This window comes from Elephantulus edwardii, unplaced genomic scaffold, assembly GCF_000299155.1.
Source record: "Elephantulus edwardii isolate Elephantulus edwardi_28Jun2011 unplaced genomic scaffold, EleEdw1.0 scaffold00024, whole genome shotgun sequence".
Classification (NCBI taxonomy): domain Eukaryota; kingdom Metazoa; phylum Chordata; class Mammalia; order Macroscelidea; family Macroscelididae; genus Elephantulus; species Elephantulus edwardii.
The window spans coordinates 11,520,731-11,543,229 of NW_006399774.1; the positions used below are offsets into that span (position 1 = coordinate 11,520,731).

Below are 22,499 nucleotides of genomic sequence, written 5' to 3' on the forward strand. Positions count from 1 at the left end.
TACCGAGGCTCAGGTCAGGTGCACCTAACTGTCCCTGGGGCAATAAGTCTCCCAGAACTGATGCACTGGGTGCTGGTGAGCTCCTCTCAGACTGGAGCGAGCGCAAAACTAAAGCTGCCTCTAATTCACCGTAGAAACAGGAGAAAGCCCCTGGGAGGGCGGTTGGCAGGGGCCACCAGCAGACTAGGATGACCCTGGTATCTCTTAACAGCAAGGCATAGAGGTTCATGAGCCCTTTGAGGATTTGATGAAGTCTGTAGACCTTCTCAGGAAGACACACACAGTTCATGCAGTGTCTTACATGTCAGAAGCCTCTTAGTCCCCAGCTGCCGTCCCCAGACCTTTGCTCCCTTCCCAGGTTGGCTGTGCACACTGTGTACTCAATAGTCAGAAAATCGACATGAGGACAAAAACCTGAACAGTGAGGTCAGTAGTAGCACTGACAGCACTTTCTAGAAATCTGCGTGTTTACAGAGGAACATCATTATTGCCGAGGTTCTTGTTGTTGTTGTTGTTATGTGTGGTCGAGTCACCTCTGACTCATAGCGACCCTGTGTACAACAGCCCTGAACCCTGCTCTATCCTGAGCCAACTTCATTGCCTCGGACACACCCACCCCCATTACCCCAGTCACTGAATCAATCCATCTCATCCAGGGTCTTCTTTCCTTGCACTTTCCCTCCACCCTCCGAAGCATGACGTCCCTCTCCAAGAACTGGTTCCTCTTTGTAACATGCCCAGAGTATGTCAGACGAGCTTCAGAATCCTTGCCTCCAAGGAGCAGCCTGGTTCATCCTCTTAGAGGTGCTTTTATAGACTGAAACCTTGTCACAGTAGTTGACCCTGATTCTGAAATAACCTCCAAAGATTCACAGTAATGGTCATTCCTCTTCATACTCAGATTTTACCAGCTGATGGAAAAGATCCATTCTCTTGTGGGAATTCCGTGGCTGACCAAGCCTTCCTTGACTCGCTCTCGGCCAGCACAGCTCAAGCCAATGCGTCCGCGGCCACCAGTAACAATCAGGTGAGTCCCGTGGCCCCCGTCTGGCAAGGCGGGAGCTGAGCTCATAGCCTGCGTCTTCTATTACCGCTCTTGGCTTTCGATTCCTAATCCTGGTGCCTGATAGGTGTTGGTGTGGAGTTTCTGTTGGCTCTTAACCGAGACCGTGCCTGCTGCTCCTGCATGGAGGCTGGTTCCATTGCCACTGACCGTGGGGGAGAGGTGTGTGCTCGCTGAGAGCTGTGTAACCCTGGCGTGGTTTGAGCACAGACACCCTCTCAGGGCGTGGGAGGAGAGGGGGTCGTCGTGCCCTCTGGCCCGGAGCCCCCATCTCTCAGGTCAGGGCAGCACACGTGAGGACACGCAGCCAGCAGGAGGCAGGCATTCAGCATCGCTTCAGGAAAGCGCAGGGGAGTGGGAGAAGGGGAAGAAAGTACACTCACGTTTGACTTCTAATTCCTTTCCATAGAATGCAAATCCAGCCCACTGAGATGAATTTGCCTTCTTGCATTATTGTGTAATTATCCAGGGTTGGTTTCCGGAAGAAAATTGAGTAGATGGATATCACAGTGTTATTATATTCAGAGAACAGACCTGAGAATTCTTTCTTGATCTTTTTAAATAGCATGAAAGGTTTTAAATGATTCTCAGCCGAATAATCAAATCACTTATGAGTCTTTGCTTACAGAATATCTCTATTAGATCTTAACCCTCCAGGAATTTATCAAAAACTTATGCCGTGTATTAACTGTGGCATTTATATGTTTTCAAATGCTTTTCATAGACAGCCTGGATTACAAATTAGTCTGACCCAGATATTTGAAATTCAGAGGTAAGGAGGTCCTCTGCTTGAACATTTTCCTCTTATTTTGTTACACTGTGCTACTTAGAGGAGCTGTGGTGGTGCCATACGTAATGTATCTGGCTGCCAACTCGAAGATCAGCAGTTCAAATCCCCCAGCTGCTGAGCGGGAGAAAGGTGCATAGTGTCCTCCTCTAAAGACGCCCAGCCTCAGAAACCCACCGGAGGGTCGTTACCAGCAGTGGGTAGTGGAAATACTCAAGAAGATTGATCAGTGTCAGAGATTGGTGCTGTTGTTATTGTTGTTGTTGTTGTTGTGTACTATAGAGTCGGAAGCAACCTGTAGCTGACCCTCCAGCAGGTTTTCAGAGGCAGTTAAAATCACACAGGAGGAGACTGCCCGTCCTTCTCCCGTGGAGCAGCTGGTGGATTCGAACCACATGCCTTTGAGATTACAGTGCAGCTTCTTACCACGAGAACACGAGAGCTCCCTAGTTAAAGATTACTCATCATAACATGAGAGGAAATAGTACTCATACGTGAGAGGGATGGCCTGGACACCACTGACGTTCGGGGCCATGTAAGTCTTCCTTCTTGGCATCTGTCTGTGAATTAGAGGGCGGTTAAGAGCACCCCTGGCCTCTGGACTAGATGCCAGTTGTTGCTTTGTGCCATGGGAAGAGATTAGTATATCTTTCTGCAGGGGAGTAGCTGGTGGATTTGAACCATGTGCCTTTGGGTTGGCAGCACAATTCCTTACCACTAGGCCACCAGGACGTCTGCATGCCAGTAGCAGTCCCAGTTGAGAACTACCACCAGTCTCACGCACTCGTTGCTGTCAAGTCAGAAGTCACTCTTCTCTGACCCTCGAGTGGGTTTCCAGAGACTGTAAATCTCCCGGGGGAAGATTGCCCATCTTTCACTCTCAGAGCCACTGGGAGATTTGAACTGCCCATCTTGGGATTGACAGTGCAGCTCCTTACCCACTAGAGCTCCAGTGCTCCTTAATAATGTCTCTTGTTACTGTTATACAGTCATGTATAACCCACAGCTGACCCTCAGCTGCTTTCCAGAGGCAGTTAATCACATGGGAAGAGACTGCCCATATTTCTCCCGTGGAGCAACTAACTAGTGGATTCGAACCAGGTACCTTCAGGTGGGCAGTGTAGCGCCTTACCATTAGGCCACAACAGAATTCATAATGTCTCTAGGTATTACCAAATGTCCAATTTTAAGGTTTGGAAGTTGGAATTTGATGCATTATGTAAAATCACAGTGAAATGAACTTGACATTAAATAAAAGACAACAGTTTCATCAGAGGGAATGCTACTGAAGTGATCATCAAAGGAGTCATCAAGGAATAAATGATGGCTAAAAATACTCAGTTTAATTCAGGGGCCGGCTTCAGCCCTCAAGGATGGCGAAGACGATGAGGGCACCAGGAGAGGACAGGATTCGAGTCGGTTGTCACGGGGTCACCGTGAGTTCCACTTGGCAGCAGCTAACAGCAGCAACTTGAGGCCTCATCTGAGGAGAGTTTGGCACACTTACCGAGTGATTACAAACTCAAAACCAGCTTCATAGCTTATTCCGTCAGGCTTCCTCTATTTTTAAATGTAGAAATGTAAACTAGTTTGTGTCAAGTCTGCGTTGTTTTCTTTGCAGGTCATTTAGAAAGTAACATAACCAGCTTCTCATTTAACAGAAAGGAAAAAAGCTGGCCATTACTAACCCAGCCTGACATTAAATCTAATCAGATCCTTTGAAAGGAATGAAAGAAAAGGAACTGAAGCTAGACGTAACAAAGTGCAGGAAGCATGAAGCATGACTGTAATGAATGGATGTGAGCATGTCAAAGTATTTAAAAATAATTTTATCAGCCTTCTGTGAGCTGTGTTATCTGGCTACGGGAGGAATTCAAACAGGCCGGGATTATAACGAGTTTCATAAATACCGTGACAGATGTCCCTCCTGCTTGAGACACCAGGTGACCTTCAGGGAGTGGTTTCTTTTTCAATGACGTCTCAAGTTTGCCGATTCCTTCATCTTCTGAATGGCACTGAGGAAGCATTTTTGTTCCAGGGCTGACTTCACCGTTTTCTAGTTACTCTGGCATCGTGCCCCATCACTGGGGACAGAGCTGTGTTGGGGACTCACTCGTGTCTCAGGGCAGCTAAGGTCCATGTGCCACTGCCCGTGCTGGCCTCTCTCAGCCACTCCCTGCACACGTTCCTCACTCAGCATCCGCAGGCTTTCTCCCCACATGGGTGAGATGGACATTTTCCTCCCGTGGCATTTACAGCCCCTGGAAACGCACTGGAATCTGTTCCGATTTGAGGGTATGTAACACCAGAGTGCAGAAATTATCGAACAATATCATTATCATCCCATGCAAGCAAGATCCTGTTGAAAATTAGCCAAAAACCACTGGAACAGCACATCAACAGAGAAGTGCCAGATGTGCAGGCCGGGTTTAGAAGAGGCCATTGCACTAGGGATATTACAGCTAATGTCAGATGGCTCCTTTGAGAAGAAAAAATTAAATCTTTGTCAGAAACTCTGCCATTTTCTCAGGAATTGGAAGCAGTTGGTACTTGCTTTCTCTTCCCCCTCCGCCTTCTAGCGTGACTCACATGTGTTTAAATATTCACAAGAGACGGGAGAGAAAAGTTATGGTGGGCAGTGGTTGCTGTGGCCTTTCATGGGCGTCTTTAGAGCTTTATTCTATTCTGGTTATTTATGATTCTAGTTGTGTTTCCTGGTTTGGTAGCAAACCAAAGGAAAAGTTGTCTTAATGATACTTCCTGTGTTTCCTGAACTCTCAAACCTGGATCACACTTGGGAAGCTGACTCCGTGCAAGAGACAGACCAGGAAATACAGTGTCCCCTGCCCATCACTCCACCCACTGTTACAGTCAGCGTGTCAGTCCAGTTATTCCAGGGTCTCCCCTCCTTTGAGAGAGAGTGCGCTGCCGCTGCCGCTGCCTCTGTTCTGGGGGCCCGTGACTGGAGCCAGGTCTCCGTGTCACCCAGGCATCCCTGTGCCCGGGCCTTGCTGTGTTTTTGTCAGATCTGTTGTCTGACTTGGGAGTGTGCTCCTTATGGGTCTGTTTCCATAGAAGCAGCAGCATTCGAGATCACAGAACTGCAAAATCAGAGCCTGTGCTTGTCACCCGCAGTTGGGGACTCGTGTTCTTTAAGAATTCTTAAAAACAGCCGTTTGTTAGAGGAGCATTATATGTGCGAAACTGAAGACCCCCATTCCCATGTCCAAGTTGTGGTTACGTCTTCTCTCTGTGGAGCTCTCTCCCCTTCAACCCTGCATCTAACCCCACCTCTGTAACTCACAGGGACTGAGCTTTACCCGGGCTCCCCAGCTCCCTAACCTGGAGGGCCCTCTGCAGGCAGACACGGGCGCACTGGGAGTCTCCCCTTCACTTCCCGTCTCTCGGGGTCCTCCCTGTCACTGTCTGATGTCTTGTTTGCACACTTTTTCAGATCTGTTAGTGCACTATGAGATTTTCCGTTTTTGTTCGACACCTTTGGGTTTACTCTTGTCCCTTAGCCCCGTCCCCACAACAGATAAAGCTCTCCCCGTGCCGCACCGCCTCCCAGTCTGCTGGGCTCAAGTCCGTCCTCACAATCACCGTGCCGGTCCAGCTCCTTTCCCTTACCCTCTGCTTCTCCAAGGACTGTCCTCTCTTGACGACGTGCCCACAGTGTGCGATCCTTGCCTGTAGCACTCCGGCCGCACTTCTCCAAGGCAGATCTCTTCGTTCTTTCGCAGTCCATGGGATATTCAAATCCATCTCCTGCTACTCTGTCTTCATTATCTACTTTGCCTCATAATGATTTCCAAAACCAGGTTTCTTTTCAGTGAGAAAATGAGCATATTGCCGTGTTCTTGTGACAGTGCAGATTGTGTCATATACGGCAGTAGTCACGACTTCCCGACCGGAAGCTGGTGGAGCTGGCGTTTGAAGCCCGGGCACTTGGCTCCTAAGCTGTCACCTTGACGGCTGGGCTGGGCTTTGGTCACTGACTGGTCCCAGGAGGAGCCTCTTCATCCTCTGTTACACAGTGACGCCGTGCAACAAGCCAGTCGTGACGCTGGTGACCGAGACCAGCTGAGGCCGGGCTGCCCCGCTGAGCTGGCATGGGCGGGCTCACCACACCTCCGTGTCCACTTCCTGTGGGGTGGGCACTTCCGCTCACCTTAGCTGGCTTCCTCGTGTGGCTAGGCCCTCAGGTCACTGGTGCCTTTGACAGCAAAAAATCAAGACCTTAAACTCTTTTTTTAAAGCTCCGCTAATGCTTTTCCTCTGGGCTGTTTTACTCGCATGATCTTTGTTCTGTTCCTGCTGTGCTGTTTGCAAGTGGTTGCAGTGTGAGAGAGTGCACCAGTGCATTGAAGATAACCTACTGCCCCTGGCTTGAGGGGTGTCATGCAGTATCTGTGTGAGTGAGCCCTAAGTTAAGGCGTGTCAGGCACTGTCTGCATGAGAGTGGCCTGTAGGTTGAGGGGAGTCAGGCCCTGTCTGTGTGGGTGACCTGTAGGTTGAAGGTGTCATGTACTGTCTGCATAGAGCGGCCTGTAGGTTAAGGGGTGTCAGGCAGTGTCTGTGTGGGTGACCTGTAGGTTGAGGGTGTCATGCACTGTCTGCATTTGAGTGGCCTATACGTTGAGGGGTGTCATGCAGTGTCTGTGTGAGTAGCCTCTAGGTTGAGGGGTGTCATGCAGTGTGTGAGTGGCCTATAGGTTCAGAGGTGTCAGTCAGTGTCTGTGTGGGTGGCCTGTAGGTTGAGGGGTGTCGGTATCTGTGTGAGTGGCCCCTAGGTTGAGGGGTGTCATGCAGTGTCTGAGTGGCCTGTAGGTTGAGGGGTGTCAGTCAGTGTCTGTGTGGGTCACCTGTAGGTTGAGGGGTGTCAGGCAGTGTCTGTGTGGGTGGCCCCTAGGTTGAGGGGTGTCAAGCAGGGTCTGCACGTGAGTGGCATGCTGGAATTTTCCAGGGACTCTAACCCTGCCATGACTTGTCATGGTTTTAGTGAAAGCCTTTGATGAGCTTCTTTTTCACTCACTGGGCACCTCTTTTGTTTTAAGGTGGATATTTTGGCTCACTTTGGCTATATTGAAAGTCTCAGCCAATCACCACCTTCTTCGTCTTCTCCTTCTCCTCCTTCTTCTTCCATCAAGAAGGTAAAATTCAAACTTGAATGCAAGACAAAAATCAGTCCTTCTGTAACTCTGACGCTCAACCCTTTTCTTCCCAAGTGCGGTGACTGTAGGAGGTAAGGTATGGAACCAGAGCCCTCCTTGGGAACGCTGGAGCCTGGGGAAGTGGCTGGGATTTCCCGGGCAAGCCGTCTGGGCGAAGCTGTCGGAGATTTGGTGACCTGACACCACCAGCAGGGAGCTCTCAGGAGGGGCTTAGGGGTTTATTTACACACAGTTGCATGTGAGTCACAAGGTGTTTGGTAACATGATACCTGGTGCATACGGAGAGGTAAGGATGAAGACGCCACACGGTAGAAATGGGGGAGAAGGGAGAGGTAGGGGGCATACGGAAGAGGCCTTTAGGATGGAGCCGTCACAGTTACCTGACCGAGCGTCTGCTGTCGAGGGGACCCAGATGTTCTTGGGGTTCAGGGCAAAGAGACGAGAGGGTGTTAACCAGCTCCTAGGAGGGCGTTTGCTGCGGTGGGCGAAGCCCTGGAGAGACCAAGAGCTCAGCAGGCACGTACCCAGTGCCGAGAGCCCTGGAGTTAGGCTTGCTGTTGGACTTGGGTGAGGAAGTCTTTGGAGTTAGGCTTGCCGTTGGACTTGATGAGGAAGCCTTTCTCTGAGCGCCATCTGTCTTCACATCTGAAGGAAGTAGATCTTTGGAAAGGCGACACCAGCCACCTTACGTGCCTGTGGTTACCTCTGTGAGTGGAAGTTGACCTGGCCCTGGGCCTGTCTGACCTTTGCCCCTGTAGTAGACCAGCGGGTTTGCTCTTGCTCAGTGGGGACTCCCCCACATCAGAGGACTGCCCACAGGTTTCACGCTTCCCCTGCTGCTCAAGATCAAACCCCCCCCCCCAGTCAGATAGCCTGTGCCAAACCCCTGAGAGGAAGGCGATGGTACACCCATTGAGCTGGAGTGGAGACTGAGACCCGCTGCCTGAGTTGGCCCCGCTGACTTACACCAAGTGGGGATGCTGCTCACAGCCAGGCCGGCTCAGAACCGAAGTCCTCAACCGGCCACCCCACCCCGCGTGGCCTCTGCTTACTTCACAGCCCTGCAGGTTCAGGAAAGGATTTCCGATCCACCCACCCTCCAGTCTCCTGTGCTCCTCCACTTCTACTATATACGGGCAGCTTCCAGAAGCTCCCATCTAGCCGCCCAGTCTTCTGTGCCTTGATTTGCCTCCAACCATCTTCCTGAATCGAGTCTGGAATCCTTGCCTGAGCTGACACAGTGTGGATTGGGCCCCATCAGACTGACCCAGGCCTTGCCCCTGGTGGTTGGTCTGCCACCTCTGTCCTCTAACTGACCATCTGAGAGGCCTTTCCCTGCAGTCCTACTCATATGGTGACGAGAAAATGATGCTGCTTTCTTGTCTGTACTCACTGCAGTCTCATTCAGAAAGTGTGTGCTTTTTGGAGAGTTTTGTTTGCTTCCAGAAATAGAACCTCTTAGCATAGCGGGCAGTTTGAAACTCCTGAACAAAAACTACAGAGGGCATTTTGCTGGCCTGAATGAGCCTCAATCACCAGGCCATTAGCCCGCACGTCTTTGTTGAGGCTGTGAGTTCATCTCATTTGCTCTGAGTCATTTTATCAGCTGAGTCCATGAAGAGTTCACAGTCATGGAGTGGAAGTTGTTCCTGCTGTTCGTGTCCATGAAATCCCACTGGACGGTCCACTGTGAGTTGCCTGGACAGCAATGAACATTGTACTTGGTTCAAGTAAAACCCTAGGAACTGTGCTTTTCTCCTTTGAAGATGTAAGAGTCTCTGTATATCCCGTGTGTAAAACATTCCCTTTTCCGGGAGAATCATCTGAAGCAAGTAGTCAGTTGTCTTCCCCACTGTAACACTTTACAGGGGAGAGTAGACAGTTGGGGCATTAACTTCCCCACTGTAACACTTTACGGGGGAGAGTAGACAGTTGGCCTGATTTCTTACAAAGCTCTATCTCTTAGTTACCACCACTTTTTTTTCTTCTTGAGAAGGGCTTGATAGAAGGGAAAAAAATCTTCCTGTTCCATATTCTTGGGAAAACATTCTGTTTTGTAATTACGAAGATAGGGCATACTGAATTTTCCTTGGATTTATTTGTAGACTTAAGATGTTTCAAACACAAACACAACACATTTTTAAGCCTGTTGTTCTAATGTTAAAGGTCAGATCATCTCGTTTATAGAAGAGTCCAGAAATAGGCCCGAATTACAGATGTGCTAAAGGTGACCTTCCAGGTCAGTATGGAAATAGTGTGTTAGAACAGCCGAGTGACCACGAGGAAGAGTGAGCTGAAGCCTTCGTCACTGCTTCCTCTAAAGTCAGTTCCAGACACAGCAGAGACTGTGGCGTGAAAGCCTCAGGCCAGCCCAGGGGAAAGGAGAGCGCGGATGCCTTCCAGGTGGAGGTGCGTGGAGGACGGGCACGGGGAGTCGGGCCAGTGCCCCCTCTGCGCTCCACAGCCCTCCGCTGGCTCGGGCCCCAAGTGCCTTGTATTGGATGTTCTCGATTTTATTTATATTATCAATAATGAAACAGTGAAATCTCTTGAAGGGACAGTAGTTTCAAAATTGTTCTAGAGTATCGCTTGCCCTCTTAGGCCCGACTAGCACAAATAAGCAAGCCAGCCAGTGTGCTTTGGAGGAGTGAGGGGAGCTGTGTGCAGCCCCCTTGGAAGGCGTTTGGACAGAATCCCTCATTGCAGAAGCATCCTCTTCACACAGTGTTTGTTCCTCTGGGGACTGCAGATCCACCGGGCATGTGGACAAGGTGCCTAAACATGTGCAGGGCAGCAGCACTCAGAGTGGAAAAGTCCTGTGATAAGGGCAGCGAAGACCAGGCCAGGTGGGTGATGTTCCCGAGAAATGGCTGGTGGAGCCCGTGGCATCGCGGTGGGAAATGGCACCAGCCATCGGGGGGATCTGTCTTGGACAGTGTTTCTTGGTGTCCCATGAAGAATACAGGGCAGGGAGTACCTCTGGGTCTGTGTACGTGTTTTTAAAAACAAGGATCTGGGTGGGTGTGTGCTGTTGCCAAGGACTTTGTGAGAGTGACGAGGCCAAAGGGCGGTGGTGCTGTCACTGAGTCAGCCCTTCCACGTACTGACCCCTGCATAGTAGGGCAGAACATGATGCATCCTGCCCGTCTGACCATCGCCGCTGCACTCCGGCCCATTACTGCAGTCCACCTCACTGAGGGACTTTTATTGGACATTATTATCCTTTTCCAGAGGAAGTAGTGCCACTGATCCAAACGCTGAGCGTCTGGTGGTTCAAGCCACGGGAAGCTTGAGGGGAAAAGATGACCAGTCTCCTCCTGTGTATTTCCCAGCCTCAGAAGCCCAGGAGAGGGTCAGCTGTGAGTCCGTTCCAACTCAACAGCATTGAGTTTTTGCAGTTGTTTTGCTATGATTTTGAGTGTTGGTTTTAATCTGTACATGTATTATTTTTAAAATACAAATAAAAACTTAGCTAAAAATACAGCATATTACTGTAGAGCAGCAACGTTGAATGAAACAGATTCTTGTAATCCACGTGATAATCTCAGGAAAACAAAGCATTGAAGCGGAGAGGCTTACAGGGTGATTCTGTTTGGATGGGCAGGAAAAAACCAGGACGTGATTGTGATTTCCACAGGTGACGGAAGCGTGAGAGCCTGGGAGCGGGCACAGGGCTCGGAGCAGGCCTAGCTGTGGGGACAGGAGAAGAGAGTGGCAGGCGGGCCTGTGACCGTGTCCAGTAGCTGTTTCATTACTGTTTTTTAAGGCTCCAGTGTAAATAAGACTAAAGGTCATCAGTGATAAATCAGATTAATGCCGCATTTGGGCAGTTCTCTCTTGATGGTGTCAGCAGCTCTGCGTTTGACTGCAGACTGGATCCATCTAGAAATGCCTGGTGGTCTGTTCCCCAAATCATCGCTTAGAAACTCCAGGGAACACAGTGTGCTCTGATCCGTGCGTGATTGGTAAAGAGTCGGGATTATTGCATCAGATTCCATACTGAGTCATTTTTAGTATTAAGAATTAAAATAGTCTTAAATGGTCACCAGTGGATTTTCTCCGCACTCGTGTTGTATTCCACTGTCTTGTCATTCCTGTGTCATCGACTAGAAGATTCCAGAAGTCATGAGCCCTCTTTCTCCTTTTGATCCCTTGACTGCACAGGTCAGTGGAGGCAGTGACCCCTGGTCCTCATGGGGTGCATCCAAACCTGGGAACTGGGAGGGCACAGACGGCTGGGGAGCCAAGCCCGAGGGTGCCGCCGCCCAGAGAAACTCCAACAACTGGGACGCCGCCTTTGGCCACCCGCAGGCCTACCAAGGACCAGGTACGGGGCTGGGGCTGGGCTGTGTCAGGTGTTCTCCGTGTGCACCCGTCTCCTCCCAGGCATGCTGGTCAGTGGTCAGGTGTCCTGTATCCCCCCCACCCCCACCCCACACAGCTGTCCCAGGAGCTGGGGGGGGGGCTTCCCCGTGTGGGTCACAGAGGTTCCCAGGCTCAGAAGCACTCCTGGCCTCTGCACTGGAGCTCCGTGTTGTCAGGAGCGGGGAGCACTGTGATCACAGCGGCCCCACGCACGGCATGACCACACGCTGCCCAGGCCTGCACATCCCATCTCTGCTGTGCGTGAGCCCACAGCTGAGCCACACGGTCCTCCACCTCCGGAGGGTCTTTCTCCTGCGTGCTGACCACCTTCTGCTCAGCAGGTCTTTCCCCAGGAACTGGTCCCTCCTGCTCACGAGCCCCAGCTCTGAGAGGACCTGGCCGTCCTCACCTCCAGAGGCCAGTACCTCAGTCCGCTTCCATCCCTCCAGCTTCTGTCTAAGTCTGACCTGGTCAGGAGATTGAAGGGCGTGTGTTTGTTTTGGTTTCCTTCTCTGATGATCTCCTGTTCTCGCTCTAGCAACGGGTGACGATGACGACTGGGATGAAGACTGGGATGAGCCCAAGTCCACGTCCTCACCTTACTTCAAGGACACGGAATCCGCAGACGCAGCGGGTGCCCAGCGAGGGGTCAGCCGGGCCGGGACGTCGTCCATGAAGCTGCCGCTGAACAAGTGAGCGAGGGGCCAAGGGAGCCGCCGGCGTGCTGTGGGGCCACACGGTCGTTTACACTGGGATCTTGATGTGCTTTTGTTTTTAATAGTGATTCTTTTTTTTTTTTAATTTATTTCATTATTTTTTTGTGTGTACTGTCAAATCAGATCTGACTGATACAGGAGGAGATTGTTCCTCCTTCTCCAGCAGAGACTTTTTTTTAATAAGTTTTTATTATGATTTTAATGAAAGTTTACAGAAAACTTGCATTTTCACTCATTCACTGTTGCATTTTCCTCCCTCCCTCCTAGATCACGGTTCTCTTTTTTTTATTTTATTTTATTTATTTTAATGAACATTTACAGAGATTTTGGATTTCCATTCATTCATTCATTGTTGCACTTTTCTCCCTGCCTGCCCCTCCCCTCCAGTTCGCTCTTCCCTTTGAAAAGAAGGAAGAAAAATTCCTACATTGGTATACCAACCCCCGCCCTGAGTACACTCCACTATGCAGCCTTCATTCTGGATTCTTGTGATAACCATAATACCCTATCATATATCGCTTTTAATCTGTTCTCTTCCTCATCTGTTTCAATACAGTATACATAATTTATCCAGTTTTTCTCAGTCTCACCCCAACCCTGATGTCAGTCCCATTCTACAATGGTGGAATATTGACTTTTTTTAATATCATGATCTCCCAGGACCTTTGTGTCGGAGCCCAGCTGGCATGGCATGTAAGGTGTCAGCCTGCTCACCTAAAGGTTCACAGAGCCAAGCCGGCGCTGCTCCCTGGGGGAGGAGGCAATCTCCTCCCGAGGAGATTCGGTTGCTGCGAGTCAGAGCTGGTTCAGGGAGTGGGCTTGAGGTTTTGTTTACCTTTGTTACCACAGGAAAGCCAACAATGAGAACAGAGCTGGTCTGTCACCTTTTTCTCTATTTATAAACCACTGTCCCGTGTGTGCCTGGCAGTGTGGAGAGTAGCTTGTGTGTGTGCCGGGAAGTGTGGAGAGTGGCTTGTGTGTGTGCCGGGAAGTGTGGAGAGTGGCTTGTGAACACACTCACTTGACCCTGCAGCCCCACGAGCTAGACGTCACCCCTTCTGCTGGGTCAGGAAAGAGCCTCTGAGGCAGGTTCTGCGGGTGACTGTGGTTTATCCTGGTGTCAGAAAGGAGGCACCGTGCGTAGGACCTCGAGAAGGCTCTTTCTCAGGGGCACATGTTCTATTTAAAATAGCTTTATTTTCTAAAATTACTAACATTTTTTCCTCCACTGGGAAAAATGGGAAACATAATGTTCAGCCTATCACTGTCAGTGTAGACCTACTAGGTGTACATTTAGTGAGTCCCACACACACTGTGAAGGAGCTCTGGTGGCCCAATGATGAGAAGCTACACTGCAATCCCAAAGGCACACGGCTGGGATGAACCAGCTGCGAGGGAAGGCCGGGCAGTCTCCTCCTGTGAGAGTCACTGTTCCTGAGAGCCGGCAGGAGGGGTCAGCTGTGAGTCAGGTCCAGCTCGTGTTCTCTGAGCGTATGTAATTGCACTGGGGGGGGTGAGTCCTCTTTCCACCACACATTTCCTCCCCCGTGTCCACATGGTGGTGGTGGGTTCATACAGAGTTGCACACACAGCGAGGCTGGCCCATCACTGTCGTGCTCTGTCCTTGGAGTCCTCCGTCGCGTTCAGGGCTTCCATCCTAAGCACAGGGTACACTGAAACACAAGCTGCTTTCTGGCCCATTTGAAAATGAAGGATCACTGTCTTTTTCTGAAAAATGACTGACCACATTTGAATAGCTAGGCCTAAGGGTGGGCTTGTCCCCAGGTCCTCTGGACCCTTCTCAGGGGTCTTTGTTGCCCCACAGCCCACCCTCCACCTGGTCACTGGCTGTGGTCTAAGAGTGGGGTGACAGCCTGCTTGGACTTCAGACTCCCGTCTGTGAAATAAAGGCTTATTAAAGTCGCTTTCTGCTGTCAAATTTCAAACCAAGTTCAGGACAAACTAGAGGAGCCCTAATTTGGACGTGTTTCTCTCAGCCTCCCTGTCTGTCTGTGGTGCTGAAAACAGTCTAACATCCTGTGATGTTTGTGTTAAATTCAAATCCAGAGGCACCCCCACTTCAGGTCAGCAGCCCAGCTCTCTAAGGATAAGGTGCCATGAGATTTTTTGTTTGTTTTATTTTAATCAGTATTTTATAAATAAGTTAAACTTAAGGCAGTTGTAAAAAGTGTTTTAAGGTAGTAACACTGAGCACCAGTTAATTTACTTTGTATGACAGCCGTGTTCCAGGGATGGACTGACACTTGGCTCGGGAGCAGGGCTCAGATACTCAGATGTGCCCAGGGCCTTGTGAGGTGCAGTCCTAGAGTGAACGGCCGTCATGGCTGCCTGGTCAGCGCTCAGTGAGAGGTGTGCAGTGGGGTTTCCATCGCTGCATTCTCTCTCTCTAGTTCCCCGTCAGCATTTTCTAGAAAGACTCCTTAATAGGAACGTTAGCCCCTTGATCCTGAAGCATTTGGAGCACCTCCAGAACTCCTGGAGGTCCTGAGGCCAAAGATCTCCTCATCACTGTGGGGTACAGGTAGAGAGTGACCACTGGGCATAGCGGGTGGGAGCGCAGCCTACACACAGCTGCCACCCCTGCGCTGAAGGGGACACGTGCAGAAGGCGACACACATACAGGTAATGCTGAGTTAGGACACTGAGCTCTTCACGTGAATCTTTGTCCTCTGTCCCCTGCTGTCTCTGAAGGGTCCTGTTCTGCACCAGGAGACTCCAGCCCTGACCACCTAGTTATTAACATTGAAGATTCAGACTTCTCTTGGTTCACTTGTCATGAACTTGCTTTAAAGAGTGAGTTGGCAGAAAGAGGGCCTAGCAGGCAGTGAGTCTAGAACAGAGGACAGCAGTGTGCAAAGACCCCTGGACCTGGCCGCGATGGCCTTGGGTGAAATGACTTGTGGATAGTTGTTGTTGTGTACTAGTAACTGACTCACAGCTCACTCTCCAGCTGGTCAGAGGCTGTAAATCGCACAGGAGGACATTGCCCATCTTTCTCACGTAGAACAGCCCTCTAGGCCCACACAGCTCCCTAGGACACAGTACCTGAGACTATTTTGTCCTTTATTTTGTTAGAGAAATAAGAGTCTTATTTTAGGCATTTTGATTTCTTGAGTAACACACATTCACACGCATTCATATTTGTTGGATTTCAAACCTTAGTTTAATCTCTTCTTCAGACGTAGCACTTTGAATGGCTTGAGTATTTATTCTAACTGATGTACAATTTTAGACATTTCCCTTGCATGTGGCCTGGTGGTAAGAAGCTGTGTTGCAATTCCAGAGGCTCACAGTTTGACTTCATCAGCTGCTCCAAGGGGGAAGGATGGGCACTCTCCTCCCGTGCAGTTTACCACCTCTTAAAATCTGCTGGAGGGTTACCTAGGGGTTGGTTCAACAGTTCACGGTTTACAGTTGAGACCTGAAATGGGACATGTGTATCTCTTTATTAAGGAGACCACTTTTCTTTGATCCCATAGACGGGGTCTGAAGGCAGCTCCAGAAGACAGTGGTGCTGACGTTGATGCACAGGGAAGCCTCTTGGAATAACTGTGTGTCCCCCAGAAGGAGGGTGCTGGGGGTGCTTGAATCTGGGTAGGAATTCTGGGGTTTGTCTGGTGCCTCAGGGGTGTGTGTGTGTGTGTACGTACGTGTGTGAACGTGATGCTTCCTCGCCCCACAGTTGACTGGCATCTTTCTCAGGTGCCCTTCACTCTCTGCTGGGTGATAAGAGTTTTTCAGATCCATAAATATCTCACCTTCTGTAACCAAACCGTCCTCTTACCAGGTAAAGCTTAATTAAATGGCTAATTGGCCATTGAACAATCTGATTACGTTAGGTTTCACTTACCACGGTTTCCTAGTCCTGGTGCATCGGAAAGACGGAACAAAGTTGAAGCATTTTATGAAGTAAACGTGTGAGGAGGTTTGTGGGGTCTTCCCAGGGAGACGCAGGACTCAGACATGCTCGTCTTCCTGGTCAGGTTTCCTGGATTTGCAAAGCCTGGGCTGGAGCAGTATCTGTTGGCCAAGCAGCTAGCGAAGCCCAAAGAGAAGATTCCCATCATTGTAAGTCGGCTCACTTTTGTTTGCGTGTTTGCTTTAATTAAACTCTTTTGTTAATTTCTTAAAGCTAGCAAGATTATTAGTGTTTTAGAAACTGTTTTTAAACTTGGATGTGTTAGCATACTTAATGCGTCATTGTATTGTTTGGATGTTCTTTATTTGATCTTTAAAATTTCAAATACTCTATTTTTTTTTCCTGCCAAAACTTTTATTGATGACATTTGAAAAACAAGATACTTAAAATACTAATAAACAATAAGTGGTTCAGTAACTTTTCCTGTGGTCTTACTATGTTTCAGTTATCTAAATGTCCAAATAAATATGTAAAAAAACAAAATTAGGTATATGAATTTTAAACTATCAGTTATTTTGTAGAATATTCTTCTTGCATACCAACAACAGGATTACAAGTTTTGGGTTGTTATTACTGTGCTAGTCACCAGAAATGAGATTTTTATTTGCACAAGTCCATTTCCTTCCTTTAAGAATGCACTAGTTTCTAAGACCATAACTCAAATTTTTAAGAATGGAAGCAGAACAATGACTTTTTAACCCAAACAGAAATAGCTCTTAAGAATTTCTGTCACTGCTTGCTTTCAGTGTTGGGTTTTGTGGTTGGTTTGTTTTTTATTTTTCTCAAACTTTCAATGCTTCTAACTTTTCAGGTACTGGGAAAGATTCTTCAGCCAAGTTATTACAAACACTTGAAGTGTTAAACTAGCTTGGTTTATTATCCATGTAACTTGTTCTGTGGTATACTTCCAAAAATTAGTCACCCTAAGATGTGATGTGTTCAAATTAGGAAAAACTGTTAAATATATGTATACAGATAAAATAATTAGTGTGGTCTCTATAAGCAATTTCTGTTCAGAAATTTATTTGCATGTGGAACTAAAGTTTACCTGAGAACAAAACATTAACAGGGAGAGAAGAGAATCAGAACTTTCACAGAGCTGTACTTGACTGTATCTTGTAGACAAAGCAGAATTACAATGCATGTAACAAAAACAGCAAGTTTTTAAAGTTGATAGTTACAAATATTGTACGTAACAATTTTCTGTTTATCTCAGTACAATTTCCAACATACAGTCTACTACTTTTCAAGATAGTTAAAGACTTAAAACAAAATTATCTATAGACTACTTGCAAACAGTAAAATTTAAGTGAAATGCTTACATTCTTCTTCGAAAACAAGAATTATAGCTTTTTAAAAAAAAGTGGGTGCAAGTTCTGTTCTCCACTGTAATCTTCGAGATTTACTATTCCTTTTCTTCTTTACGTCTGTCCTTCTTTTCTTCATTATTCTCCATGGACTCCTCTTCATCTTCAACAAGCCCATCCCCTTGGTATTTGTCATGAGTCCATTTTGGACTGCTACCTGATAAAATACTCTATTTTTTTAAAACCCACAAAATATATGTACAAAAAACAATATATATGAATGATTATATGCAAACCAATAAAAAAGTTTAAACAACGACAGACTATTAGTATTGTAACTAGCATCTCCCATAGTAGATACTATTTTTAAAATTTGGGTTTCTTTCACTCTTTCATGCACAGTTTGTTTTATATCATTATTGACAGTGTCTCATCAAACCCTCTGTTGTCTTTCCCTCCACCTGCCCTTTGCTTCCCCTCCCTCCATCCTTCAGGTACTTTCCTCCTCTAGATTATTTTATTCTCGTCTAGAATGTCAGATGTATTTTACCTCATGTCCTCAGACAGGCTAGGGTCTCCCCAGCACAGTACATGCTCGGCCAGGACAAGGAGTCTTACCTACATACATGCTGGTGAGAATGAGTTCATTTTCTAGTAAAACGTCTGTCAGGTTACAAAGGCCTGTTGTTACTGAGACAGATCCCAACCCTTAGTGACCCTGAGGGCCACGTCGAACTGCCCCCTGAGGTTCCCAAGGCTGTGAAGTAGACTCTCATTTCTTTTTCCCAGAGAGTGACTGGTAGGTTTGAACCACCAACCTATTGATAAATAGCCAGGTACTTTAGCCACTGTGTATCAGGGCTCCTGTAGATCAAGATAAGGGGCTGGCGAATTACAGCTGGGACTGATGACAGCACTAAGAAGCATATGTGATAGAACCTACCTTAATACACAGCGCAGCACCCAGGCCCTCTGGTTTCATCCTAAATTTTGACGGCTGGTGGAGTTACTGTGCGATTCAGTTGTCTAGTCCCAAAGGAAATTCTAGAAGAGAGAACTCCCACTGCCTTTCCTGAGCTCTCTGGTAGGCCTGTCTGGCTGTCTTCTGACCCTGGGGACGTAGCCTCGAAACTGTGAGAGGTGAGAGCCTTGAGTCTGCTCACCTGGCCCCCAGCCCCGATGAGGTCTTAGTCTCACCTGGCCCCAAGCCCCAGGGAGGTCCTAGTCTGTAATCCCTGCTTCTGGAGAGACTTGCTCACATGGCAGCGACACTGGTGGGACACATTACTCGTCCCCAGATTTTGGAAAACAAATCCTGGAAACATGCAGTTAAGAGTGCTGGGACCAACAGCCCTTTTCTCTCACTGGAATCCTCATCTACTGTGCGGTTTGAGCAAGGTTATTTCTGTTTTTCTTCTCCTTTTCTCCAGATTTCTTTTCTTCATACTATTGTTGTTGTTATGTGCTGTCAAATCAGCTGTGACTCAGTGACGTGATCCTCGGAGCAGCTCCACACCCTGCCCAGCCCTGCGCCAGCCTCGGGACCACCATCATCCTCAAGCCTGCTGTTAGTGTGTCGGTCCATCTCACTGAGGGTCCTTCTCTCTCTCTCTGACCCTCTTCGTTTCCAAGCATGAGGTTCTTGTCTAAGGACTGGCCCCTCCTCACAACATGCCCAAAGTATGTGAGACAAAGTTTCAACACTCTAGTCTCTAGAGACAACCCTGGTTGCATTTGCAGACAGACTTGCTTGTTCTTTTGGTGGTGCATGGGATATTTAATACTCTCCTCCAACACTGCAACTCAGAGGCATCGATTTTTCTCCAGTCTCAGAGGCATCGATTCTTCTCCAGTCTTCCTTATTCATTTTCCAACTTTCAGATGCATAGAAACTAACTGAAAATACCGTGGTTTGGATCAGGCACACCTTAATCTTTACACTGACATCCTTGCTCTTTAGCCCTTTGGAGAGCTCTTCGACAACAGATTTTCCCATTGCAACACATCTTTGGATTTCCTGGACTGCTACTGCCCTGGATGTATGAAACCACTGACAGCTTCAGTCTCTTCTGCATCTGTCGTGATGTGGCCTGTCTTCCACGTGGGGTGTTATTTCAGTGAAATGTAAACCAGCTCAACAGAACACACAGCCACAGCGCTCCCCTCGGGCACAGAAGTGGGTGGGGGGTGAGGCAGTGGAACCCTGGCCTTTGGGTTGTCCCACAGATTTTACAGAACTGGACCCCTGTGGTCTGTAGACAGGTCTGCCCATATGGCCTTCTTGAGCAGGAGAGGAAGCTGAGGAGAGGCTGAGTCTTGAGGAGCCCAGAGAAGACAGAGACCTGATTCTGACTTCTAAGGCCCAGTGGCCCGTCCACCTGGTGTGGCCCTGCGGCTTCTGGGCTTTGGCCAGGACCCATATCCATATGTTCTTTTGGCCGCAGTCACACCAAGGGAGTTCTCCAACAAATTCTAAACTCCTTCTTTGTAGCCTTCAGAGAATTTTCCGAACCTGAGCTCCCTGTGGGGAGAGACTCTGGGAGTTTGTTCTCAGAGTTCCCCCTGTTAATCGCGTACTAAAACCTGGCTGGGGCTCCTCACCCTCTTTACTTGATGACCTGTGACGTTCCCTGTGTGTCCAGCCAGCTCACCCCAGCTCCATCTGCCAGAGGGACCAGGCCCGTGTCTGCCCTGCTCTGTCTGCCGGCCTGGCCTCCCAGGCCTCCCTACCATGCAGACCACAGGCATCCACCCTTCTTTTTATTTTTCCCACAATGCTGGGCACATCCGCAGACCTCGTTTTGTTTGATGTCACAGATTCTGTGATTTCTACAGGTGGGAGATTTGTGACAGCACTTCATCCAAGGAGTCTGACAATTTTTCCAGTAGCATTTGCTCACTGTGTGTCTCTGGTCACATTATGGAGATTCTCATCATATTCACGCTGTCACGCACTTGATAGACTACAGTTAATGTCACCATAACCTTCTGTGCTCTGGGAAACCAGAAGGCCCGTCCAGGGGAGTTTCTGTCCCTGTGTGCAGCGACTCAACTTCACTGTGAGGATCTGGAACCAAACCCACAGGATCTCCAAGATACGCCTGTGCGTTTTCTGCTTTGTAATCATTCGGAAAACTGGGCTTTATGAGGAGGAAGGTGGCATCCGGATGGATTAGAGGAAGACTCACCAACAACCTACGTTATGCAGACGACACAATCATGCTTGCTGAACTTGAGGCAGACCTGAAGCGCTTGCTGCAGAAGGTCAAGGACTGCAGTCTTCAATACGGATTGAAGCTGAACTTCAAGAAGAAAAAGATTCTCACCACTGGGCCAACTGGCAGCATCATGATGGAGAAGAGATTGAGGTGGTTAACAGTAACAGCTTGCTCAGCTCCACAATCAACACTCTTAACACTAGCAGTCAGGAAATCAAAAGATGAATTGCATTGGGAAAACCTGTTGTCATGGACCTTTCCAGAATACTGAGAAGCAAAGATGTTAGTCTAGAGACTAAGGTGCACCTGATATAGGCGCAGTTACTCGTTTTTCATCTGAAAGCTGAACAATAACTAAGGATGACAGAAGAATCATCAATGCCTTTGAGTTATGGTGCTGGAGAAGGGGTTTGAACATACCATGGACTGCCAAGAAAACAAATAGCTCTGTCTTGAAAAGGAGGAGCCACGTTTCTCCTTGAAGGCTAGGATTTTGAAGGTCCATTTCACATACTTTGGTCATGTGTGCCAGGAGGGACTGTTCCTTGGAGAAGGACATCATGCTTGGAAAGGTGGAGGGACACACAGGAGAGGAAGACCTTGGGTGAGATGGATTGATACAGTAACTGTGGCAATGGAAGTCGGTGTGTTGAAATCAGTGAGACTGACTCAGGACAGGGCAGCTTTCAGAGATGCCGTACACAGGGTTGCTGTAAGTCGCAGGCAACTCGACAGCCGTAACAGCAGCAACAATCTGTTTTCACTCCTGTTTGACTCTTTGCTCAAATCCGGAGCAGCTAACGTGTGGTCAGTGATCAGTGCTTAGCAGGAACGGGCAGCAGCTCAGCGCTCACCCACCAGCTCTCGAGACCTCAGCACAGAATACCGGGCAGGCTGGTTTTATTATTTTATCTTCTCCACCCCTGTTGTTGCACTCGTTGCTGTTATTGTTAGATGCCGTCAGGTCGAGTACGACTCCTGATAAGCCCGTGAATGAGCCTGACCCTGTGCCATCCTCATCGTCTGATACACTCGAGCCCTTTATCACAGTTGGCCATGCACAGTCATCTTCCTCTTTTGCTGACTCTTCACCTTTCCCAGCATGAGAGCCCTTTCCAAGGAATAGCCTCTCTTAGTATCCTCATTGGAAAACTCCAGTGATCTGATTCAGACCAAGAGCCCTGGAGGGACAGTGGTTAAAGCTCTCGACTACCACCTGCAAAGTCAGCAGTTCAAACCCACTGGCCACCTGTGGGAGGAAAGTGAGATGTTCCCCTTCCGTACAGGTTTCCCCAGGGCTGCTGGGAGTCAGAGTGGACTCAAGCCAGTGGGTTTGCTTTAACCTGCTTGGAGCCCAGCCCTCTCCTGCAGTGCTGGCCACCTTCTCAGATGAGGCTGCCATGGCCCATGCCAGAGCCTGCTGCCTGAGCCCACCCAGAAGGGCCATACCATGAACCTGAGCTCTCCAAGGGACGAATCTACACCTGCCATAAGAGACCCCTGCTCAGCCCACACCCAGGACGCAGCTAGCAGGACTACAGTGCTTGCATGTCTGCCCTGGACGCAGACAGAGACAGTGGGGAAGGAATGGCTGGCCTTTCTCGTCCGGGCAAGCCTTGTCCAGGAAGTGTGACAGCTGGAAGCAGGAAGTGGAGGTCCTGGCATTGTGGACCCCACCCCGTGCTCCAGCAGACCTGAAGAAAGCAGGTGATCTGCCGCTCACTCCTGAGGCACCAGGAAGGCACAGGGCGTTAGGCTCAGGTTGACCCCACTGATGATCAGCCGTTTCTTCTCTGTAGGAAGCCAGCATGGGACTCCCAGCAGTAGGGCCTGCGGACCTGCGGTAGGGCCTGCGGACCAGCGGTAGGGCCTGCGGACCAGCGGTAGGGCCTGCGGACCAGCGGTAGGGCCTGCGGACCTGCGGTAGGG

At 49.0% G+C, this 22,499-nt stretch overlaps 1 protein-coding gene across 1 annotated transcript in view; it reads left to right on the plus strand.

Moving 5' to 3' along the window:
- The window catches only part of SNX9 (sorting nexin 9), a 110,260-nt gene that overhangs the window by 56,497 nt on the left and 31,264 nt on the right, over positions 1-22,499 (plus strand). Inside the window, exons 7-10 of the mRNA XM_006882811.1 lie at positions 902-1,027; positions 11,189-11,351; positions 11,928-12,081; positions 16,110-16,194. Coding sequence (XP_006882873.1) covers positions 902-1,027; positions 11,189-11,351; positions 11,928-12,081; positions 16,110-16,194 — 528 coding nt within the window. The remainder of the gene's footprint in view (positions 1-901; positions 1,028-11,188; positions 11,352-11,927; positions 12,082-16,109; positions 16,195-22,499) is intronic.